The sequence below is a fragment of the Mytilus trossulus genome, chromosome 12 (genome assembly GCF_036588685.1).
Source record: "Mytilus trossulus isolate FHL-02 chromosome 12, PNRI_Mtr1.1.1.hap1, whole genome shotgun sequence".
NCBI classification, from domain to species: domain Eukaryota; kingdom Metazoa; phylum Mollusca; class Bivalvia; order Mytilida; family Mytilidae; genus Mytilus; species Mytilus trossulus.
This window is the reverse complement of record NC_086384.1, coordinates 55,500,714-55,526,024: the sequence shown is the minus strand read 5'-3', so window position 1 is coordinate 55,526,024 and position 25,311 is coordinate 55,500,714. Positions and strand designations below refer to the sequence as shown.

The window sequence follows — 25,311 nt, the reverse complement described above, 5'->3', positions numbered from 1 at the left end:
TTCTCTGAAAAAGGGTTGCAACTTACAAGGAAGCTATAAACCCAAGATTTCCAAGTGGTGAAGTTTAAATCATTTCTTCGTTTCTTTAACAGGTGTCATCACGAATTGATTGACAGTTATAACTTTGCCTTATCACAGATGAAACGGATTATGTTCCATATCATATAGCTACAACCCTATCCCTCTTATGCAAATGTGACCTATCGAATTATACTTATAACCCGGTGTATACTAAGACAGAAAAAATGATGTCACATGTAAATAAACTCACCATAGATACCAGCATAAAAAAAATTGTATTTGCGCCAGACGCGCGTTACATCTACAAAAGACTCATTAGTTACCCTTGAATTAAAAAAGACATGATTACACTTTCTTGGCACTTGAGGTCACCTGTTGGATTTGGTTTTGGTTTTCATCAATGTTTTAAAACAAAAGAGTTTATTAGTTGGATTATTCATCTTCCAAACCCTCTTTATTTGCATTTAACGCTTTTAAATGTGGTGATGTCAATTTTCTTAAACATCTGATCTAAAATGTCTCATTGGTATATTCCGCAAATTTATAGGAAATCACATTTCTATTTTTGTGTGTGATCAAACGTCAGTTTAACAAGAAACCTTGCTCAATATATATGTTATCAATGTGCATGTTTGTTTGAAAACAAGTAAGGTAAGATCATAGAACATTCTTAAGATGTTATCGTCTAGTGTCAAGTTTGAAGGTCATTGAAGTTACTGTACACTGTCATGCAAGTTCCGATTTAAACAATAGTCATATTTTGTGGAAAGTTTAAAGTTTAAAACTAATAAGAGCATAAACCAATAAAATTACATAACATTTGATAACAACGACCGTTCCACACCATAACATATGAAAGGGGTATATTGGAAATGTCAGATATTTTCAGATAAATTTGTCAATCAAACTTTTTGCTATAATTTCGTAAGCAAAAGTCTACAAAATTATTCACCTTATCCAGAAATTCGGCCTATTAAACATGTAATATTTCATAAATAATACATGACTTCAAAGTAAAATCATTTCCAAAAACTCAAAACTCTGCAAAAAAATATCATTCCGATTGGTATAGTAATAATGTCATAAAGTGCACTAGAATTAACACTGGTATAGTAAACATTGAATTCCTTCACAAACTTTTATCACACACTATAGACCGTTGGTTATCCTGTTTGAATTGTTTTACACTTGTAGTTTTAGTCGCCCTTTATAGCTTGCTGTTCAGTGTAAGCCAAAGCTCAGTGTTGAACACCGAACTTTGACCTATAATGGTTTAGTCCTACAAAGTTTGACTTGGATGGAGAGTTGTCTCATTGGCTTTTAATCAGATATTCTTATATCTATATAGATGAGTTTGAAGTTCTTCAACATAATTTTACGATTGTTTTGCTTGAAATAATAAAAGTTTTAATTGAATAGTAATCAAACAATAGGGAAACAAATAAAACAGTACCTCAATAAATATTTTAATACATGGAGCTGACTCAAACTGTTTTAGCGTGTGCGAGTTGGGACTTTATTGTACGAAAGAGATAATTGACTAGGTTCTCAATTATCCTAAGATCTTGCCAATCTTAATTTTATCTACGAATTGTGCTTAATGTTTTGATTTTTGTAAGTAAACATTGTGGGCAAACGTTGGAAAGAATGGAAAGAATAACTAAGATCATATTTATTTAAAACATGTATGAATTAATGATTTTTTTCAACTCCCGAAGTGTGAAATTTTTTTTTAAGGGAGGTTTTAAGATTATATAAAAACTTATGCTGCACTTCATTATAGATATGGCACCTCCAGAAAGAACGAATTACTTTAAGCTAGTTGCACTCCTTGTCGATATTGCATGCCATGTTCTCTATAGATATATTAGAGAAAATATACTTGGTACGTCGATTAGTTTTGAGTCATTTCTTAATCAAAAACAGGAAAAACACAAACTAGTTCACATGTACGAAACGACAAAATGTTGTGAATGTACTTGTACACGAGAAAAGACAAAAGGAGAAACATTAATATCTAGAAAACAGCTTCTGCTTTTGTATAAGTCAGACGAAACTCAACACATAAAAAAACATAGAAAATATGATTGCAAGAAAGTGACTCAAATCTGTATCTGTAAATATACTGCAGTAGAAAACATAGATGTAAAAATTCTTGATATAACACTTGCATACTATATAATAAATAAATGTGGAAAAAAGGAATTAGGAGTAGATAACTGGACGTTCCAGATAAGGGAAGAACGAAACAAAATATTTCATATATCGGATACACAGAAAATGACAGATGACAAATTTAAAAGGAAATGGGAAAAATTGAATGGATCCATCATGGGAATAGCTAATCTTATTAACAGTACATTTGCTGAGGAAACTGAGAAACAAATTCTTCAAACTAAAAAGCTTACAGTTATACCTACTTATATGGATAAATATGAAATACTGTGTCGTGATTACTGGAGGAATAAATGTGCTGAGTTTGAGGTAAGATTTCATAAGCCCTGTCTTAGTTTGATACAAAGATCTATCTGGATTTATAATCAGTCTGCGATAAGTTGTATATGATATATTATAATTGTTATGGTATTTTAGTAACATATTCAAGCTTGATATATATTGCAATAAGCAAACATTCAAAATACATGTATGTTGCCTTCATTAAAATGATATATTAGTAGCTTTAATAGTTTACATTTTCGTATAATAGGTCATGTTTGATTCCAATCTATCTATTTTGTTTTTATAACACGTTCAAGCATCAATACGTTTTTTTTAAGACGTTGTCATTATTTGAATGACTTGAATTATATTCCAATTCTAAAACAATATTTAAGTGTACCTAAATGTGTTATATACAGTTGTGATAAATATATTATATATTTTCAAGAGAGCTCAAATTGAAGAATTCGAAAAGAAGGCATCGGCTTTTAACATGCAATTTTCGGAGGATTGCAGTGAATCCATGGGAAGTGATTGCCAAAAACACATTAGGGAAATACGTAAATATACAATGAAACAGTAGTTAAACCACTCGGCCTCAAACGACAGCAAATAAGACACAAAAACAATGAAAAATATCAATAAAAAACATTATACATAAATTATATATAAAACTTAAGCATAGGGCTAAAGTTGGTATACTTTATTAATCTGCACTACGGTCATATTATTTTATAACATGACGTCAACCGTTACAATAGAGATTACTCTAAACAAAAATATGTCTATGCCAACTCCTAACTCGAATTAATTTCTTTGCATTTATATATATATATATATAAACATATAATTTAACGTTATTTTGGCCTTTTTTTGTGGAAAATTGTCTGCTTTAACATTAATCGGCCATTCCAGATTGATATTAAGAAAGAGGGACGAAAAATACCACAGGGACAGTCAAACTCATAAATCGTAAATAAACCAACAAAGTCATGAGTAAAAATAAAAAAAGGCAAATAGAAAAACAATTGTTCACATGACACAACATAGAAAACTAAAGAATAAACAACACGAACCCCACCAAAAACTAGAGGGTTTGTGACCGAAGTATAATTGCCATATATAATTATGAAAATCTTTAAAAAAGTAAGATTCTAAATAAATAATACAGGAACAAAGAAGGAATTTTCATGATTTGATCTGGTTTTGCTGTTGACCAATTTGAGCAATAAAACATTTATGTTGTGTATTCGACTGTTTCAGTAAAAAATGTGTGGCTTGCAATTTTTTTCGTGGTATTATAATTGTATCTGTCTTTTCTTATATTTGGACAGAAAATATTAAAACTAGGATTGACAATATAGATATACTGATCAAAGTTTTTGGAGAGCATGAGTATATGAAAACGTCGAACAATACAGAATCAGTGGGAAATGGTAAAGTATTTTACTGAAAAATTAGCTGCTTTTATCTAAATTAAAAAATGTGAAGCAAATACTTTGAGCTTGCAATCAGTTTAATGTTTTGATGTCTAATTTGGTATATAATCTATATATTTAAAGAAAGCTATTTTCTAAACTGAAATTGGATGAATGGGAGTATAATGCATACGACACCACAGTAAACTTTGATTTTTCTTCTTTTTTAAAAATAAGTATTCAGTTTATTACACTACTGGTTGTTAACAAATACCCTCAAAGGTACAACTATCCTAGATAGGTGTATCCCTGTGTGTGAATTATCAAATGAACCAGGGGATTCACAAGATAAAAGTTTCAAAAGTGGTTAATAAATTATTACAATCTATAAAGTTTACAAAATCTGCATAGCAATAAAATACGGAAAACATACGTTCTCTCTGTTTACGTATTTCTACTTATTTTGATTTTATATCTAGTGGTATAAATGTTTATTATGTATCTTGAACACGTGTATTTTATTCATTTTTGTATGTTGGAATATTCTTAACTTATTTGGTAAGTTTTAAATTTAATGAAATAACTGCTTTTTTTTTCTTAAATGATAAATTGAATGCACTACAGAATACTGAGAAACTTGATGCATTAGCCTATTATGAGTATCAAACATTGATGACATAATGTCTGATGGTAAATGTAAGTTAACATGGTCAAAACATGGATAAATAATGAGATTTTTTTTTGATACTTTGTATAAAGTATTGACAATCGTTTCGTGTAAACAGAGAAACAGTATACATAAAACATAAATGAAAAACATAATATTGCTCTTCGAGTACATGGAGTATAATGTCTCTGATTTTTCAGACTGCCAGAGAGTTCATGTACCTGTTTTCTTACAACTTGACGTACCGGCTTTATGGAACAGAACACAAATTTTAGAATATCTCGACGAATTGAGGTTGAACAGAAATTCTAAAATGAATATACAAATCATGGCAATTTCACCTGATGACCTAAACATTTATTCAGAGATCGCAAAGACAGTACTTGGGCAAATTGATTTACTGCAAAACGAAGTCCAAATGATCATGTCTGAAATGGTTGCAAGAGCGTCAATTGACACAAAGCAAAGTGCTGAAGTTGTTGTTAGTTTAACTGTACCAGATACGACAGGTGGTTATGTTATTTCTGCTTGACTTTAGCTCTATTATTTTCTGCTGATCATCGTCCTACCAGAAAAAAGTCTGAAACGTATCGTTCAATATCATTTACACTTCTTTTAGTCCTTAAAAAACAAGCGAAAATTCAATGTTTTATATAAAAAAGAACGCTATAAAAATCCCAAAGATAAACGACAATTTTTCTAACATATCTTTATCGGGTTAACGTTATTCCGAAATCAAATTTACACCAGCCAGTTTGATCTTGATAATCATACAATGATCTGCCAGTGTTTTATTCTTAGTTTTTCAAATTATGTCTTAAAAGGAACATAAACTGTTGATGTCTGAATGTGTCAACAGAACACATTTACATTTTAAAGAATTACGGTTAAAGTCAAACATTAAACATTATCTTCCGAATTACTAATATAAAGATAATAAAGAAATATTGATCAGAATAGGTTTACAAATCTTAGCCTGGTCTAGAATACAGTTTCGAAAAACATATCGTCGCGAATCTTTGAGGACGTTAAAAATTACATCTTAATTTGGTTTGATTGACTTATTGTTTGGTGTTCAACGCCACTATCAATACTTTTGTGTTTTGGTGGCATAAAACATAAAACATTCCTTTTAATGACTGCATTTTTTATCATTATTCGTGACTGCTGTTTCTATAACGGGTTATGTATGGCCCTGTATTGATTTTTTTTTATCCAAATATCAGATGTTGAAATTCTATTGCAATTTTTGAAGAATTTCTGATCGCAAATTAATCAATTGCATCTATTTAATTAAGTTAAACTTATACTAGATTTTTCTTTAGCAAATATTAATGACTTGTTTGTCAATTATACTTTTGATTTTAAATTAAACCTGACGTCAGTGTCATTAGAAAAGACAAGTTCATTTGATATCTGAGAAGACTAAACAAGATTTTTTGTATGTACATTAAAAGAGAGAGATTGAGATGAACGAATCAAACATTTAGATAAAGCTAGAGAAATGCAACATATCCGTTTGTTACATTTTGCAAACGTTTTTCAACTTTTATTCTCTCAGGGAATTAAGTAAACGTTCCTTTGTTTTATATTTTGTTTGCTTCCAAGTGCTGATTGTTTGTCATATATTGATACATCATGTTCCCTTTTTTTAAAATGATATTTTTATGTTGATAAATTAATTTGAATTTGTGTGTAATCATTCTTTTTCAAAATAAAACTGTGAATCGTAAACGGAACACTAATATACAAATTTTATGTGTATCAATCTTTAACTAAAAACTAAAATAAGCATGACAAGTTTCTCTTATTTTAATAATCTATCACTTCATGGCAGCTAATGCATGTGAATTTTGTGTTTAGAAAAAAAATGTTCGATGAAGAATAAGGATGCAAAAGAATCGACTGACAATCTTTTATATATTGCTGATGATCAGACGAAAACAAACACCGAATTTGATAGTAAGTAGAACACACACACACACACAGCTAATTCGTTACAGAATTCTACACCAATTGAACACAATATTTCCAAAATATAACAGTGAGTCCTACATTTGGTCATTGTATGTACGTATAACTATTTGTATAGGGTTAAAATGGTACATATATTTATATCAGAGTAATATCACAGACATTTTCTGTATTTATTTATAATATAGCTCTGTGTATTCAAAGATATTCGTCAGCTGTGTAGCTTATTGCCAAATACATTCGAGCTATTTATGAAATTTACTTTTAGGTATAAATTTATGTTTGTATGTTTATCAATCGAATTGAATTTGAGTGTAATTATTCCTTCTCACAATTAAACTGTAAATCGTGTCCCCAATGGATTTGATTTAGTGGTAAACGGAAAACGTATACGCTATTGTTGAATGTACCCAAAAAATGAGATTATAAAAACAAGCTGTATTTATCTTCAAGCGCATCAACTTTTTAATATATTTTACTTATGAAACCTCTAAACTAAAAATTAAAAAATAAAAGATAATATGTATGAATAACTAATTTTCAAATGTTATGTGTATCAAACTTCAACTAGAAACTAAAATAAGCATGAAAAGAATGTCTTATTTTATCAATCAACTACTTCATGGCAGCTAATGCTATACAATTTTAGTAACTGAAGTCGGACATAAAAACAATTTAAGAGTATTTGCCTTAACATTTTTACCTTAGTATGATAGTTATTTTTTGTGTTTAGATGAAGTGATGAAGAATAAAGACGCAAAAGAAATGACTGACAATCTTTTATCTATTGCTGATGACCAGACAATATCAAACACCGAACTTGATGGTAAGTAGAAAACACGCACAACTTATTCCTAACAGAATTCTACACTAATTGAACACAATATTTCAATAATATAACAGTGAGTCCTACATTTGGCCATTGAATGAACGTCCAACTACTTGTATAGGGTTATACTGGTACATGCATTTATATCAGCGTAATACCACAGACCTTTCTTGTATCTATTTATAAAATACCACTGTATACTGAAAGATATCCGACAGTTGTGTCTAAGTGTAGCTTATTACCAAATATATTCTAGCTTTTTACCTTTTCTTGTAGTAATAAATAACGACGTGAAATTCAAGGTGAAATAGATAGTAAGACCAGTTAGCAATGACTGATAATGTTCGAAAACTGAGGATTTTCTTATCCAAGGCATAGATTAACTAAGCCGTAATTCGCACAACTTTTTGAAATTTTGGGTCCTCAATGCCCTTTAACTTTGTACTTGATTGGCCTTATACATATTTTGATATGAGCGTCACTTATGAGTCATATGTAGACGAAACGCGCATCTGGCGTACTAAATTATAATCCTGGTACTTTTGATAACTATTTACAACACTGGGTCGATGCCACTGCTGGTGAACGTTTCGTCCCCGAGGGTATCACCAGCCCAGTAGTCAACACTCGGCAGTTGATTTGCATATCAATAATGTGGTCATTTTTATAAATTTCTTGTTAACAAAACTTTGATTTTTTTTTAAAACTAGGGTTTTCGTATCCAAGGCATAGATTACCCTAGCCGTATTTGGCACAACGTTTTGGAATCTTGAGCCCTCAACGCTCTATAATTTTGTAATTGCGTGGGTTTATGAAAATTTTAAAATGAGCGTCATTGATGAGTGTTATGTAGCCGAAACACGCGTCTGGCGTACTAAATTATAATCCTGGTACTCTTAATAACTATTTACACCACTGGGTCGATGCCACTGATGGTGGAGGTTTCCTCCCCGAAGGTATCACCAGCCGAGTAGTCGACACTCCGGTTTTGACATGAATATCAATGATGTGGTCATATTTTTAAATTTCCTGTTAACAAAACTTTGATTTTTTCGAAAAACTAAGGATTTTTGTATCCAAGGCATAGATTACCTAAGCAGTATTTGGCACAACTTTTTTGAAATCTTGGGTTCTCAATGCTCTTCAATTTTGTAATTGTGTGGTTTTTTAAATATTTTAAAATGAGCGTCATGGATAAGTGTTATGTAGACGAAACACGCGTCTGGCGTACTAAATTGTAATACTGGTACTTTTGACAACTATTTACACCACTGTGTCGATGCCACTGATCGTTGACGTTTCCTCCCCGAAGGTAAAACCAGCCCAGTAGTCAACAATTCGGTGTTGACATGAATATCAATGATGTGGTCATTTTTATAAATGTCCTGTTAACAAAACTTTGCCGTATTTGGTACAACTTTTTGGAATTTTGGGTCCTCAATGCTCTTCAACTTTGTACTTGTTTGGCTTTATGAATATTTTGAAATAAGCGTCACTGATAAGTCTTATGTAGACGATACGCGCGTCTGAAGTACTAAATTATAATTCTGTTACTTTTGATAACTATATCTGTCGTTTGTGTTGTTTATTTCTGCAGCTATGATACAGAACAAGTTTACTTTTAAAAAGAAAATGTTTTAAATAATGTTAACGAAACTAATAAGGCTGCTGACTATGCATTACCATAAATTGGAAAATTTTGGTGTCAGGATATTTAGGTGGTTTTCTCTCAAAAAACAGATGTTTTATTTTCGTGTTTTTTCAATCTCTAAAAATTCTATTTATTTGATGGAATATAATATTTATAGCAACTTCATTGGTCTGATATTGCAAGATCAATACACAAAAAGAAACAATTCCTGTTAATCATAATGATTAAGCTATAACGATTTTCAATATCAATATCAGTATCTGTAATTATGGGGAAATCAATAGAACTTCTTATCATTACAGAAGTTTTACCTACATCTCCAGTAAAAGAGATAGTTAAGGAATGGAACAAACGAGGACACATGTATGTCGGTCAGTCTGGTATTCAACGACATACACCTGACTGTAAGAACTGTTATTCGATTTACCTCAATGATATCCTTTTTTTTGTAATTTACAAAATTTACAAATTTACTTGTAAATGGTTTTATCACTGGATTTTGAATAGGAGCCCACGAAAGTTAATTGATGAATTTATCTTTAAATAAAAAGGGATAGAGATTAAATATTCTACTCCACATTCATTCATATATTCCTAACAGAGATACACAATTCATCGATCGCGTTAGTTCTTGAATAGTATTTACTAATGATAGCTTTTAATTTGAAAACATATGTTATTTAAGCAGATGTAGTTTGTTATGCGACTGCCATTTGGGAGGTTTACCTAGCTTTAAAACCAGGGTTGAGACACCTTTTCTTTTATGGATATGAGAACATGCATGCACAAGTCAGGAATATGGCAGTTGTTATCCATTTATTTGATGTGTTTGAATTTTCGATTTTACTGTTTGTTTTGGGACTCTTCGTTTTGCATTTTTCATTGAAGTTCGGTTTTTATGCGGTTTTACTGTTTATATATTTATTATTCGTAACTTTTGTGTGTACTTAATACTCATTTGAGACAAGTGAGAATTGATATAATAGATATAGAAAGAGGTGGTGTGAGTGCCAATAAGACAACTCTCCATAGCTTGATACGTTGCTCGTATTTCAACAAAGAAACAAGGTTATTGTAGCTTATGCCACACAGTGTGTTAAGATAAATTGAGACACGTGCATAATGTTATAAATATTTGTCTTATAAATGTAGAGAAATATACATGTTTATTTTAGTGTGTTTAAATGTGGATAGTGCGATGAAGGGCGCGAAGGTAAAACAAACGGTTCACAGCCCTTTATCTGTTCATGATGTCCAAATCAAATCAAAAACTAAATGTAATGGTAAGTAAAACCCTCAAAAAGTAAGTTTAACAGAATAATTTGAATGAATTAAACGCAATACTTTGAAATGCACTTGCTTGTTTAAATTAACTTACAGTTGGGTGCAGACCAGACATGATATAAAGTAAACGCAAGTTAACGCGGCGTTTACATATTTCGTTAATTAACTCTAAATTTCGCGTTTACTAGTAAACGCCCGTTTACTTCATTTACGTTAACTCGGTCAAAATGGAAGTTTCTAATGTCTACTGGAGTAAACGCATGTTAAGTCTGTCCGTTTACTTCAGATTTCACAAGTTTAATTGTACGTGTACGTAAAAGTAAATGGGCGTTTACTACATGTTTCTCAATTGTATTTTTACGTGCAGTTGAAAATAAACGTGCGTCTACTGTTCGAGTTTACTAATTGTGTATACTTTTTAGTATTATAAAATAATCGTCGTGTTCATCTGTACATTTATTTATGTTGTTAAAATAACTTAATATTTTACGTATTTGTGTTCTGAACCTTAAAGTCATAAGAAACCTAAAAAAATAAATAATGCATATGTTTTGTATAACTCAATGGACAGTTCTCAGTATTAAACTTATGTACATATACTTGTTTCTGAAGAAAACTCTTTCATTTATTCATATTCAGAAGAAGTTTACTTTATTTGAATTGCTTCCAGGAAGCAATTACCCCGACATATTTTTCGTATTCAAAGTGACCTCAGTGTGACCCATCTCGTAAAAATCAGGTGATCACAATACGCATGGATGTCCTTGAAATAAACTATTATCTGAATTTACATCTTAAACACGTGCTCAATTTCCATGCTTTTTGTTGATTTTTTGTCGATTGTTGACAAACAGGTGACAATCGTAAAAACTTTGGCTGCAAAACACGAACTTTAATTACCTGACATATTTTCACAAAAACACTGACCGATAAAAAAAAATTGACGATTATACGAAATTTTCATGAAAAAATTGATAAATTCGTGCACAGAAGCCTCAGTTAATGATGTTTGTATGCACTGGTTCAAGAATTGGAAGAACATTATTTTTCACTGGTCACTCGTTTCTTATGACTTTAACATTCAAAAACACTTTTTATTAGACTTATTATTATAAACATTTATTAATTGCGAAAAAAGTCAGTTCCAAAAACTTTCAACAGCGGATTTTCTATTTTTTTTTTTTTTGGTTAAAAATTTACATATGAAATGATTAATTTTCAATAAATCAAATAGGGAGGTGTCATTTCATTAAATGCAATCGTCAATATGTTGATCGAAAATGGAGAGATGAATATATTCATGTACCTTATAATGTGATATATTAGGTCAGTGTATCCAAGATACGAGGACAATCTGCGTTAACGCGCGTTGACTACATACAATAAAGGGCGTTTACTTTTTTAAAACAAAAAAGAAGACAGGCCTTTCTCGCTTTAACGCGAAGTAAACACGAAAGTAAACGCTCATTTACTCTTTTAAAAATTAGAAGACGCCCGTTTTAGCCAATATACCAACTTTACCAGCATATTAGATATTTATGTCTCAATTTATTCGATATTCAAGACCTTGCAGCTGCTTATCAGACTTTGCAAAATGTCACCAGTGTCTGAACAAAAAGTCGATGAACCAGTTGTATGTCTAAGTGCGTCTCGTGTTTTTTTATCAACAGAAAGTCGCCTAGAAGTAACCAATACCTAGTTGATAAAACATCCGTATCATCTTAATAACGTGTTAAAGTATCTTCTTATTTGTCTTTTTGAAAAAAAAACACTGTAAATGCTTAGTCTATTTTTAAAGATATCAATGTGACGTAGCTCGGGAACTTCTAAATAATCGAATGTTAGGGTTTTAATACATGGAAGATGGGTATGGTTAAATAACAAATGCCTTGAATACCATACATTATTGTGGTAAATTCTGTTATTATTTTAGGAGGTTACAGCGAATTCGAAAGTGAAGATGAAGAAAGAAATCCAGAGAGTTGTTCAGCTATTCACGATGACAAGACAAGAGCCAAAACTGAATTTGTTGGTAAGTGAAACAAAGAAACCGATATTTAAAATTTAAAGCACTAAACGCTAACATGTACGTCAAAGCAATTTTTGACAAATGAATGATAAAGGACTATATATTTTGCTGTTCTGAACAATTTTGGTATATAACCATTACATAATGTTCAAATAGCAAGCTCTTGTTTTTGTAAAGCTAATGATTTTGACGTAGCTAGTTTCTTACAAATGTGGCACGCATACTTTTGATCATACCATTCATGTTGAAAAGATAAGAAAAACGTTTGTACATACATATCGGTGTATAGACCTGTTTTGTTGTCTTGAGAAATTATTAACATTTACTTTTGAGATCGTTTTTTGGTTTATCCTTTTGGCGTTGTACGGTACGATACATCCCGCCATTGTGTTATTGAGCTATGGTCTTTTTTGTATTATTTCTTTTTATTTCTGATCTTGTTTGTTTTGTATGTTAAAATGTGTATTGGTTTATTTTGATTCAGATATAAACAATGTTGATTTTATACCCTTATTTTGACATTTTTACTTATCATATACAAAAGAAGATGTGGTATGATTGCCAATGAGACAACTATCCACAAAAGACCAAAATGACACAAACATTAACAATTATAGGTCACCGTACGGCCTTCAACAATGAGCAAAGCCCATACCGCATATAGTCAGCTATAAAAGGCCCCGATAAGACAATGTAAAACAATTCAAGCGAGAAAACTTACGGCCTTATTTATGTAAAACAATGAACGAAAAACAAATATGTAACACATAAACAAACGACAACCACTGAGTTACAGGCTCCTGACTTTGGACAGGCACATACATAAATAATGTGGCGGGGTTAAACATGTTAGCGGGATCTCGACCATCCCCCTAACTTGTGACAGTGGTATAACAGTACAACATAAGAACAAACTATAAAAATCATTTGAACAAGGCTTAACTCATCAGATAGACAAAAATTAAAAGTGGACGTGGCATGTCTGTTTGTTCTGTGCACATATTGTTGTCAAAATAACGGAATTTTATTAGACTTTCATACATGTGATGGGTTTAGTTAGATTTAAAAGCAGGTTAAATCCAATATTTCCTACTTATTAAACGAGCATAGAATAAGTGGGCATTATGTAGCTTTTCGTTTTTATCATTAGAAATATTCCTGCATTTGAGTAGTATTAGTTTTGAATAACCTAAAAATAAGTCAGAACATGAGTCAGGTTTATCCAAATATATTTGCGGTCTTAATTTCGAATTATAGAATCATGTTCATATCTTCCAGTTCCCCTCCACATTAGAAGCATTTTACCAACTTTACCTGCATATTTGATATATATTTCCCAAATTATTCGGTATTCAAGAATTTTGAAAACGTCACTAGTGTTTGAGCAGAACGTCGATAAACCAGTTGTATATCAAAGAGCGTCTCTTTTTTTCCCCATTAAAACAAAGTTCATCAGAAATTATAATTACCTAGATAAATAATTCGTACAACTTCCCAAATAATACAGGATGGTCTTGAAGTATAGTTACTGGGTACTGACATTGTTTATCAGCTTAATAACGTGTTGAAGTATCTTTTTTGTTTTATTTTTTTGAAAATCGCTGTTACTGCTCAGTCTTTATTTGAAGACATTCATTTGACGCGGCTCGGGAACTCCTAAATAATCTAGTGTTAGGGATTTTTATAAATAGTAGAAGGTATGGGTAAATAACAAATGTCTTGAATACCATACATTATTGCAGTAAATTCTGGAATTGTTTTAAAAGGTTACAGCCAGATGGAAAGTGAAGATGAAGCAAAAAACACAGAGATTCATTCAGCTATTTATGATAACAACACAAGAACCAAAACTGCATTTGTTGGTAAGTGAAACCAAGAAACTGATATTTTAAAAATGCCATTGTATTATTTTATTATGGGTTTTGTTTTTTGTATTATTTCTTTTCCTTTTTTTATCAAGTGTTCTGTTTGTTTTGTTTGTTTATATTTTTTATGGTGATTTTAAAAGAGATTAATAATATTGACTCGGTACACCTATTTTGACATTTCTAACTTTTATGTCTGTTTGGTCTGTACACACATTGTTGTCCAAAATAACGGAATTTTATACGACTGTCATACAAGTGATAGGTTAGGCTCGATAGAAAGCAGGTTTAATCCAATATTTTGTATATAAGAAAATGCATTTAGCAATTCATCAATATAACCGTGGTTATCCATTTGTTTAATGTGTTTGAGTTTTAGATTTTGTCATTTGATCAGGGACTTTCTGTTTGAATTGACTTGGGAGTTTTCTAGTCTCATTGTTAATGTTATGCGAAACAGTACTTGCGTTTTCATTGTTTATTTGTAAAATTAATTGGTTTACGTTGAATAAAACTGCAGACTATCATCGAAAAAGTCCTCCCCAGCACCCTATTTTTTTGTTACAAACGAGTATATAAATAAACATATGTTTTCTCACCATACTCAGAACCCTGAACGACAATCATTTCAAAGAGCAACATAGTTACTCGAAACATCATTTATATTTGTTTTTTAAAGAACTTTTTTTAACACATTAACGATAACAATAGCTGTTTTTCTATTTTCAAGAAAATTATAGTACAATGAATGGGGAACCTGAGGAAGAGCAACCACATCTTTCATCCTTATCTGATGCCCAGATGACGACAAATACTGAATTGGATGGTAAATAAAGGCAACAGTAGTATTCCGCTGTTTGAAATTCATAAATCAATTGAGAAAAAAATCCGGAAGAGATTCATAAATAATAGATTTAATAATATAAAAATATTATACAAAGTTGTGTCCAAAACGCTTAATCAACATATTGAAATATTTATAATCGGACTTCTCTTTCAATGAATGCCTTCCACTCAAAACATGACACGATTACATTTCAAAGGGTGACAAATTGTTAAGTATCTAACTTATGTCTAAAGTCGACTTTTTGCATAGATTAATAAAAAAAAATCGATAAATAATACTATTTTCAGGGTTATGAAATTTATACATTTACCTTGATTTCAAATCAAGCCTTTGCAATTTTGTTTATTATTTTAGAAAAAAAAACATTTTGAATGAGAGTAAAAAAAGAAGATAGCCTTTATAAGGGTGTTGTTACATATGTCCTCCTTGAAAAGGTGTATCAATATGACCACCAACTTGCACTTAAAAAAGAAAAACCAAGAGGCTGTCACAACGACAGCAAACCGGATTTATTTATATTTATTTGTGTCCTGGCAATATCACACGAACCATTACAGATGAATGGTGAAAGTGAAAATCGTCCATATTAAATTGACCTCCATTTTGTCATCAGTATCAACATATTAAAATTTGAAAAGCTGAGATTGAATGGTTCATGATTAAATGCAACAACGTGAATGGAAACGCCATTTTACAATCTTTCAAGAACCATAACTCCTGAACGGTAAAAGTAAAATCGTCATTATTGAACTTCACCGCTATTTTGCCATCAGTAACAACATATAAAAATTTCAAAAGCTTTGGTTGAATGGTTCATGAGAATATGCACGGACACTACTGAAAACACCATTTTTCAATCTTTCAAGAACTATAACTCCTGAACGGTAAAAGTCAAAATCCTCATTATTGAACTTGACCTCCATTTTGTCATCAGTAACAACATATTAAAATTTGGGAATCTTTGGTAGAGCAGTTCATACGTAAATGTTTGGACACGACTGGAAAATCCATTTTTCAATCTTTCAAGAACCATAACTCCTCAACGGTAAAAGTCAAAATCGCCTTTATTGAACTTGACCTTCATTTAGTTGTCAGTAACAACATATTAAATTTTAAAAGCTTTGGTTGAATGGTTCATAAGATAATGCATGGACAACATTTGATTGCCGATACCCGACTGCCCGACTGCCCGCCCGCCGTACATCCCCAAATCAATAATCGACATTTTTGTCACAAAAATCCGGTTAAAAATATACAAAACCATGGTCAATTTAAAGTTTCGCCTCACTGCAAAAGGTACTTCTGATTAACAATCTCCTCCATCTAAAACGTTACAAAAGTGTTGTATATTTACTCAAAATTGTAAACAGGGTGATTTCGATATGTATATTGTAAAAACAGGCAAAATTATCAAAAATTCAACGTTAGAAAAACAAAATGGTAAGCAAACCATAGTAAATCAAATGAGATCGTTTTTTCGACAGCCAAGAGTACAATTCACATTATCGTTCAATGGTTTTAGATATAGTTAGAAGCTGCGATTGGAAGGGCAGACTTCCGGTTAAAACCAAAGGAATAAGATCGGTTATAATAGATCCTAGAGCATCCAGTGAAAAAAAATTATTACAAGCCTATATCAATTTGACATGCTCACTTAAATATACTAACTGGAGATTTAACTTTAAAAAAGGCAAATAAGATTAAATAATTTAAATGGCAAAAACGAATGACTATATCATATCAAATAAAGGAAAGTAATAATTCTCTAATTTTTGTGCTATTTTCACATTTCCTGACCGGTGTGAGAAAAATATTTCTCCTCACTAGTGAACAATCTGTTCTCGGCAAATGATTAGTCGAAATTTGATTATGACGTCAAAATGTTTTGTTTTCTTCTCAATTTTCCTATTGTGACGTCATGAAAAAAGGCGACCTTGCCTGATGACGTCGCTTATAAAGAGCACAATTTTCTGAAAATCTTTGAAAAAGAACGATAAAAAGCATTAGAGAAACAGATTCTGACACTATAACTCGTGTATTACGATATTTCTCCACTCTCGAAAGTTAAATTTTATTATTTAAAGGACTCGGCAAGCCTCGCGCTTTAAATAATAAAATTTAACTGTCTCGAGTGGAGAAATATCGTAATACACTTGTTACAGTGTAAGAATCTATATGTCTCTAGGTATAGCTTGCTGAGGCAAAGAACATATTCACAATTTTGGAACATAATTGGAGACAAAATTGCCGTTTTCAAAGTCATGAAAATGAGCACGTATCACGTTGAATTATAAAAACAGAGGATACAAAAAATTTCAACACAATGAAAACTTTTTTAGCAAAAGGTTATTTAAAATGAAACAGTATAATTTCAAAAGTCATAAATCGATTGGGGAAAGACATCGACTATTAGAAGAAAACAACGAATTAACAAAAAACTAAAATGCAACAAAAATCAAACGACAACGCACCCTACATATAAACGAGCTATTAGATAACAACTGCTGGCTCATATTCCTGACTTTATTATAGCAAAACAAAAATGTCTATCTTATATTTAAAATATTAAAAACAATAAATCTCCTGGTATTTTTCTATTTAATAAAATTAACGGTACCAATTTTCTTGCACCAGATGCGCATTTCGACAAAACAAGTCTCTTCAGTGATGCTCGTGGCCAAAATATTTGAAATCCAAAGCTTATATACAAGATGAAGAGCTATAATCCAGAAGGTCCAAAAAGTATAGCAAAATCCGTGAAGTTTGGGAACATAATTGGACACAACGTTGTCGAAAAAGTAAAATTATATCTGCCCAAAAAAAGAAATTAATCGAAACAATTAAAGAAAATGGGCATACTAACGTACAATTATATTAAAACAAAACATGTACTATAAACATATATTTGTCTTTATATATATTAAAGCAAACAGAAAAATTGTTTTTTAGTAAATCGTAGTTCGAAGAATAGGAAGAGTCTGAAAAACCAAACTTACATGCATACCCTAACTTTTGCTGATAGCAAGATACGGACAGATACTGAATTTAATGGTAAGGGAAAACAAAGAACAGAAGAAAAAAAAGATTCACAAGCAATGATTTCGCTTATCGCAGAATTCAAAAGTGTACTAAAAGGTCGACCAAATTCGTAACTTTAATGGTCTAAGGTTAAAAACAAATGGTGTCTTTTTATGAGTATAAAGAATTTACAGGAAAAATATGCTGTTACATGTTCGATTCATGATGATTGAGGCGTTTTTGGACAAAACACACATATATAAACAGTTCATATTTTTCTTGATACAAATAAAAGAGAAATGTAATATTTTATTTAAGTTAAAAACAAATGTACATCTGAAAGGAGTGAAAGTGAAAAAAAGCACGTTGCTTAACATAATGTGATGATCGGACGAAGTTTATTTGTAAACGATATAGAAAAAACATATTAGTGAATGATTGCTTTAGAGAGGATAAATTGAATCCAAAAGTTTGTTTTTTGTATTTTTTAAAAAGTTGAATATTAAAAAAAAACATTTCTATGTCCGCCATATTGGATATTACCGGAAGTAGGGATTTCGAAGACATGTGTCATATAAATTATTTCTGTGAGAAACACCAAATAATGGTTACTGCACAATATAATGATAGTAGCAATACGTTTGAACAAATGTCAATTAATCTCCCTAAAAAATAAGCTTTTTTAAGTAAAATGTACGCCATATTGAATTTTACCAGAAGTAGGTTTTTTGAAGACATCTAATTTATATAACATATCCAAAAGTCAAATATACTAAAGGTTTGTATCAAATATTATGATAGTAGCATGATAGTAACACCTGTTAACATACTAGCATTCAGTATTTGGCTGATTTAAGATTGATGTCCGCCATTTGGTTTTTTCCGGAAGTGAGACATTTTTTTCGAATGCCTTCATATTTTAATCAAAGGAGTAATAGTTAAGGAAGGTCTATGCCAAATTGTATGATTGTAGCAGGATGTGCACGATTTGTGTTAAATATGTTTGTAGCCGCTGGACTATTAGGTTAACTGAATCAATCATAATAATGCAAAATGTGAAAATAGTGTTTGTATACTTGATTTTAAATCTTAGCCTTAACCAGTTCCTTTTTCCAAAAAAAAAAACATAGTTCAACGAGTTATGAGGGTGAAAAAGAGAAAACAAATCTTTCAGAAAAGCAGACGACAGGAAGACTTCAAAACCGGGATATATGGTGGTGAATATTAGAAAGGAATAAGCATAAACAAAAACACATTTTAAAAAAAATCAAAAGTAAATTGACATCAAAAGAAAAAAGAAATACAAAGAAAAACCAAGAGACCACAAGACAAACTCATGACAAAACAGTTTACAAAACACAACATAGAAAAACCGGGGAGTATATTAGGTATTCCGGAATGGTAACCACATTCTACTTCACATGGGAAAGTGATCGTGTGCCTTTTCTTAGTCCACCCCTTCTTATAAACTGAATTTGGAAGGTCACATGAGAAAAGTAGAAGAACAAGAGTGTTGCTAAGACGATTGGATCAGATGTGTCGTAACGGCCAGCCCACTTCGGATAGCGGTCATACAGATTTCGAATTGGCGATATTAACTGCACTTATTGAAAATCTTTAATGCTGTTGCATAAATAATAAAATTAACGGTAACAATTTTCTTGCACCTTATGCGCATTTCGACAATTCATGTCTCTTCAGTGATGCTCGTGAACAAAATATTAGGAATCCAAAGCTTATATAAAAGATGAAGATCTATAGTGCAAAAGGTCAGTGGGCAGCAACCCTTTATTTGCATTTCTTCACAACACAAACAGTTAGGAATCTGACAGTATCTCTTTTGTCCTCAAGTTTTTTGTTGTTGTTTTAACTCAACCATCATTGTCAATTTCTAAACTTTTAGCCTGTGATGCGAAAAATATATATTTGGTTAGATATGTGAATGGACTTTTTCCAATAAATGTCTCCCACTAAAACCGTTAGACAATATAAATTCAGAGAAAATTGTTAAGCAATTATGTTACTCATCTTGATCAGCACAGAATTATATAAAAAAGAGTTCATCATTACAAGCCTGGGATATAATACTATACTTTTCTCAAATTAAGCGTACGTAATTGTCTTTTTTGTATGTTTCAGAAAATTGTTCGGAGGATACTGAGAGTGAAAGAGAGCAAACATATATTTCAGCAATAAGTGATAACCAGATGCTGCCTTTTGCTGAGTTAAACGGTGAGCAAAACCTGAAACAACACAGAAAATTAAGAATATAAAAAAATCATTGACAAATTTACTTGAATCTCTTAAATCGTTACAAAATTTTTATATTTTCAGAATCGAATACTAGTTTGATGGGTAATAAAATAGCTGATGACAAAGTGACAAATACTGAATTCGATGGTAAGTCCAAACAAAACACTAACAGAAAGAAACAACCAACACCTGACATTTGCAATAGCTATATCTTTACATATGTAAAATCATTCATCTTGAATAGCAAATGGTTAGTTTTATCGACATAAATATCGCTTATGTCAGAGGAGCAAATTATAAGATTTATGAAGTTTGCAAAAATGTTTTTCAAACATATCAACCCTATTAAAATTTTATTTGTAGGTATTTTTTTTCAATGCAAAATAAGTATCTCATTTTTTGTTACAAAATATTCCTAATGCCTAAGTTGTTGCTAACAAAGATCATATCACGGCTTCTTAATCATCAAATGATTGAAATATCAAATTGTCATTATAGTTTTTAATGGTGCTATGTATCTTTAATCAATTAAGTATATACGGCAGTATTATCAAATGATATTTCTTTCATAGACATTCAAATATGCCCATAACATTAGTTGAAAAACTAGTCATTATCGTGATATATGGACTGCCCACATGGGTATTGACTGCGACAGCGATTACGACTGAGCTGTAGCCGAGGACAATATCGCTGTCGCTGTCGTTATCCTTGTACTATGGGCAGTCAATATTCTTACTATAATGACCAGTTCTTTAAAAACTTTTATTAGATATAGGAAGATGTGGTGTGAGTGCCAATGAGACAACTCTTCATCCAATTTAAAATTTATAAAAGTAAACCATTATAGGTCAATGTACGACCTTCAACAAAGACCCTTGGCTCACACCACACAACAAGCTATGAAGGATTCCAAAGCTACTAGAATAAAATCATTTAATCAGGAAAACCAACGGTCTAATCTATATAAAAATCGAGAAACACGTATACATCACGAGTTGGTTGACCGTTATGGAATAACCGTTTCACAAATGATATCGGATATGTTCCTTTCGTCGTTAACACAATCCCCTTCCCTTTCATGAATGTGACCTACCGAATTAGACTATTTACCGGATTTGTAATCACATAAGCAACACGACGGGTGTCACATGTGGAGCAGGATCTGCTTAACCTTCCGGAACACCTGAGATCACCCGTAGTTTTTGGTGTGGTTCGTGTTGTTTATTCCGTAGTTTTCTATGTTGTGGCATGTAAACTATTGTTTTTTCTGTTTGTCTTTTTCATTTTTAGTCATGGCGTTGTCAGTTTAGTTCAAATTTATGAGTTTGACTGTCCCTTTGGTATCTTTCGTCCCTCTTTTACATAAAAAAACGACAACTTCTGATTTATTTATTTCGTTGAGAAACATTTTTTTTTAATTTTAAATTCAAATTGCTCAAAGTTATCGCGACTGAGTGTACGATTTTCATTGGAAAGAGTGAAGACCAGTCATAGTGACATTATAACATGTAAAAGCTTTCAACGACCAATTTTCTGGTACGTTTCAATCTGTTAATTCCGATGTTGTTTATTACTGACGAATATATAATGTCTTAAGGCCCCTTGTAATCCCACTGTTATCCAATAAGAGATGCTAGTTCTTAACCAATATGAAATAAATCTGTATATTATTTTCAGCTCCACCGACATTGTCACAAGGTCTTGCATTGGATGGCAAACCGCTTCAAGTTACAGCTTCTATTCTTCGCACAATAGAAATTTACGGAAATTTTGTTAGAAGGCGAATAAGGACAAGTGGAGGCTATATCATATTTCATTGTGCTATCATAGGTAAATTGATTGTTTTCCTTGAAGAAAACAGAGAAAGGTTAATAATCCATTACAGAGAAGGAAAGTACAAAAAAGAAATGAAACTTCCTAAACATTCATGGGGTATATCAGTGATAAACGACACCGAATTTGCTATTGCTGTCAATATCCCAAAATACAGATCTTATATAATGATATACAATATCAAAACAGGTGAACTTAAGGAAAAAGTTGAAATCAGTGGAGAAATCATTGGAATGTCATATCAAGACGAGCTAATGTACGTTGTTATTGAAAAGAAGAAGGTCGAGGTAATAAATCCTTCAGGTGAGCTAATCCGAACATTTGCTTGTCCATCGGCATATGTCTGGTGCATTGCAACTCTTACAGACAGACTATTCCTTACTGATCCATCGAAAAATGAACTATACTGTTGTGACTTGTATGGACAATTCATATGGAAGTTTACAAATGATCAAATGCAATTGCCGAGAGGAATAACAACTGATGGTAACGGTAATGTGTATGTGACTTGTCAACATTCCAGCAATGTTATAGTTGTATTACCTGATGGTATTACTCATATAGAACTACTTTCGTGGAAAAATCAAAATATGTTGGTGTATGCTAAAGGCATTCATTACGACAAATTAAACGATTGCCTGTTAGTAAGTAATGCGGTAAATAATAAGGCATATCTTTATGATATAAAACATCTTATGCAAGGTCAACCGAGTTTATAACGTTTGCTTGTAACAATATAGAAAAATAATAATGCATTTCTTTATGATACATATTATAATTAACCTAAGGATAATACAATATTCAAGCCTGCACTGTCCACAATATGGAATGATAATGCATTTCGTAATGATTTACAACATTATATCAAAAGTTGATTAAGTTTGTAATGTCTGTTTGTTACAATATAGAATGGCAATGCATTTCTTTACGATATGAAACATTCTACGGTCACATTGTGTTTTTGTTACTTGTATTTGTATTATGTGTATCCATCAGCTGGGTAAATCGTCTCCGAACTGATTTCTATAGTTAGTTTAATCGTTGTACTGTTACACCACAGTTCCAGGTTAGGGGAGGGTTTGAATCTTGCTTACATGTTCAACCCGGTCACATTCTGTATGTTTGCGTCTGTCCAAAATCGTGAGACTGTAATTTAGTGGTTATCGTTTCATGCTTTTTTTACAAATGAGTAGGTTTTGGCCTGAAGTTCAGGTTCATATGCCGAACGATTTTGACCCCTTTTTAAACACTTCAGAGTCTATTTCAATTGAATCAATTAGTTTAAGTGAACGATTTTAACTGATTTAGTCATTAAAATCGATCCGATTCAAGCTCAAATATGACAAATCTTCCAAATATGTCGAAAAATGTCACTTTTCAGATGTGTTTTGTCAGAATGAAAGTTGCCGCATCCGTGTTCATCCTCAAACTTTATATATGGTATGTATTATCATAAAATACAACTCAAAAATCAATATTAAGGATGAACACGAATGCAGTAACTTTCGTTTAACACGAAAAACGTCTAAATTTAACTAAAATGTTAGAATTGTGAAGATTTCAGTAATTTAGCATGACAAAATGGTACTTGTACCAGATAAATGTGCATTGTATTGTCAAAAACACCTCATATTTATGTAGCAGAAGCTTTCTTCTGTCCAATAAATAACTAAAAGTTTACATTTTAACAATTATGTAAAACTGCTATATTTTGGGGTCAAAAAGGGGTCTTACCGAACCTACTCCTTTGTTCCTCGTTCATTGTTAATTATATTAATGAGGAGTTATTTTTCGTTTTACACTTTTAGGGGTCTTTTAAAGATGAGTATGTGGTATGGGCTTTGCTCATTGTTGATGGTCGTATGATGACATGTTGTTTATTTCTGTGTCATTTTGGTCTCTAGTGGAAAGTTGTCGTATTGGCAATAATACTACATGTTCTTTTTATATTAATGATCAATTAGGTTTGTAAAGTCTGCTTGTTACATTATAGAATAGTAGTGCATTTATCCATGATATAAAGCATTATATCAAATGACAATAGTTTGTTTACTCTGCACTGTTTTCAATAAAACATTGTACCAAAAGGCAATAAAGTGTATAAAATCTGCACTGTTATAATATTGATAAGCAATGAAAATTGCTAACATCAAATATTATATGTGTTAAATTATCTCAAATTTTGTAAGTAGTTAGTTTAAACATATTTATTTATAGTGGATTGGAAAACAAGTTTTGCAACTTATATTAATCACTTTCCACTTTCCACTTTGCGGGTGCGAGTGCGGCCTTAGCCTGCTCTTTTCGAAATCTACAAGGGTGTCTTTAACGTGCAAGAGATATGGCTCTCTCTTAACACGGGTCAGTCATTTGTCGTCCCCTTCCGACAGACTATTATCGAGACCATACTCGCAATTGTTGTCAAGGGAGAGCCGAAAATTCAGTTTCTGAAATGTTCATCACAGACGGGAATCGAACCAGAAACCTTTTTGTTAGTATCCGATGCATCTACCACTACACCAAAGCTCGGAGTGGTAAATATGTAAACCGTATTTAAACAAGAATATATGTTAACTGTATATAAGTAATAATTAAGATTATAAATGTCGTTTTACATTTAGGCTGTTGAATGTTACCTTTAATATCACTACACCACAGCTCTGAGTGGTAAATATGTAAACCGTATTTAAACAAGAATATATGTTAACTGTATATAAGTTATAATTAAGATTATAAATATCGTTTTACATTTAAGCTGTTGAATGTTACCTTTATTATCATTTCTATACAAATAAAGTTTTTGTTAACATGATTATTTCCATTTTGTTAATGTGCTGTGGTTAATCTTTGAGATCATCAATTTTATTTTTCTAATAACGTTTTTGTTACGAACTTGGGCGATGAGATTTTTGACAACGACACGAGCGTCTGTCGGACAAAATGATAAACATCCTTAATGAGTTATTTGTCCAATTTATTTTTGGTTATGATTTTATTTTTAGCCGTTTGTTTTGAAATGTCTATTTCACGATATTCGGGAGAAGTTTTAAGTTTGTCAAGTGATTTTGATAAATTGTGTCTTCGAGGGTACGTAATGTCGATTTGTTTTGCAATCTGATTAGCACCAATAATTGTGTACTTAAGTTTTGATTTCAAGTTAATATGATGAGGTCTTTTCGC

At 31.4% G+C, this 25,311-nt stretch overlaps 2 protein-coding genes across 3 annotated transcripts; both read left to right on the top strand.

Annotated features, from left to right (window-relative positions):
• The first annotated feature begins 2,206 nt into the window (after window positions 1–2,206).
• Window positions 2,207–12,323, top strand: LOC134692597 (uncharacterized). Its single transcript, XM_063553054.1, has 9 exons — window positions 2,207–2,505; window positions 2,909–3,020; window positions 3,795–3,896; window positions 4,746–5,054; window positions 6,409–6,507; window positions 7,253–7,345; window positions 9,302–9,403; window positions 10,175–10,282; window positions 12,217–12,323. Exons 1-9 carry the CDS (start codon window positions 2,302–2,304, stop codon window positions 12,321–12,323), a joined length of 1,236 nt encoding a protein of 411 aa, XP_063409124.1. The 5' UTR covers window positions 2,207–2,301.
• Window positions 12,324–14,083: 1,760 nt separating this feature from the next.
• Window positions 14,084–24,904, top strand: LOC134692883 (uncharacterized). Of its 2 annotated transcripts, XM_063553502.1 has the most exons (6): window positions 14,084–14,174; window positions 14,908–15,003; window positions 17,974–18,075; window positions 20,182–20,274; window positions 20,377–20,442; window positions 21,976–24,904. In XM_063553502.1, exons 1-6 carry the CDS (start codon window positions 14,090–14,092, stop codon window positions 22,848–22,850), a joined length of 1,317 nt encoding a protein of 438 aa, XP_063409572.1. In that variant the 5' UTR covers window positions 14,084–14,089; the 3' UTR covers window positions 22,851–24,904. The 2 variants fall into 2 exon arrangements, with proteins under 2 accessions (XP_063409572.1, XP_063409573.1); XM_063553503.1 differs by lacking the exon at window positions 17,974–18,075.
• The last annotated feature ends 407 nt before the right edge of the window (window positions 24,905–25,311 follow it).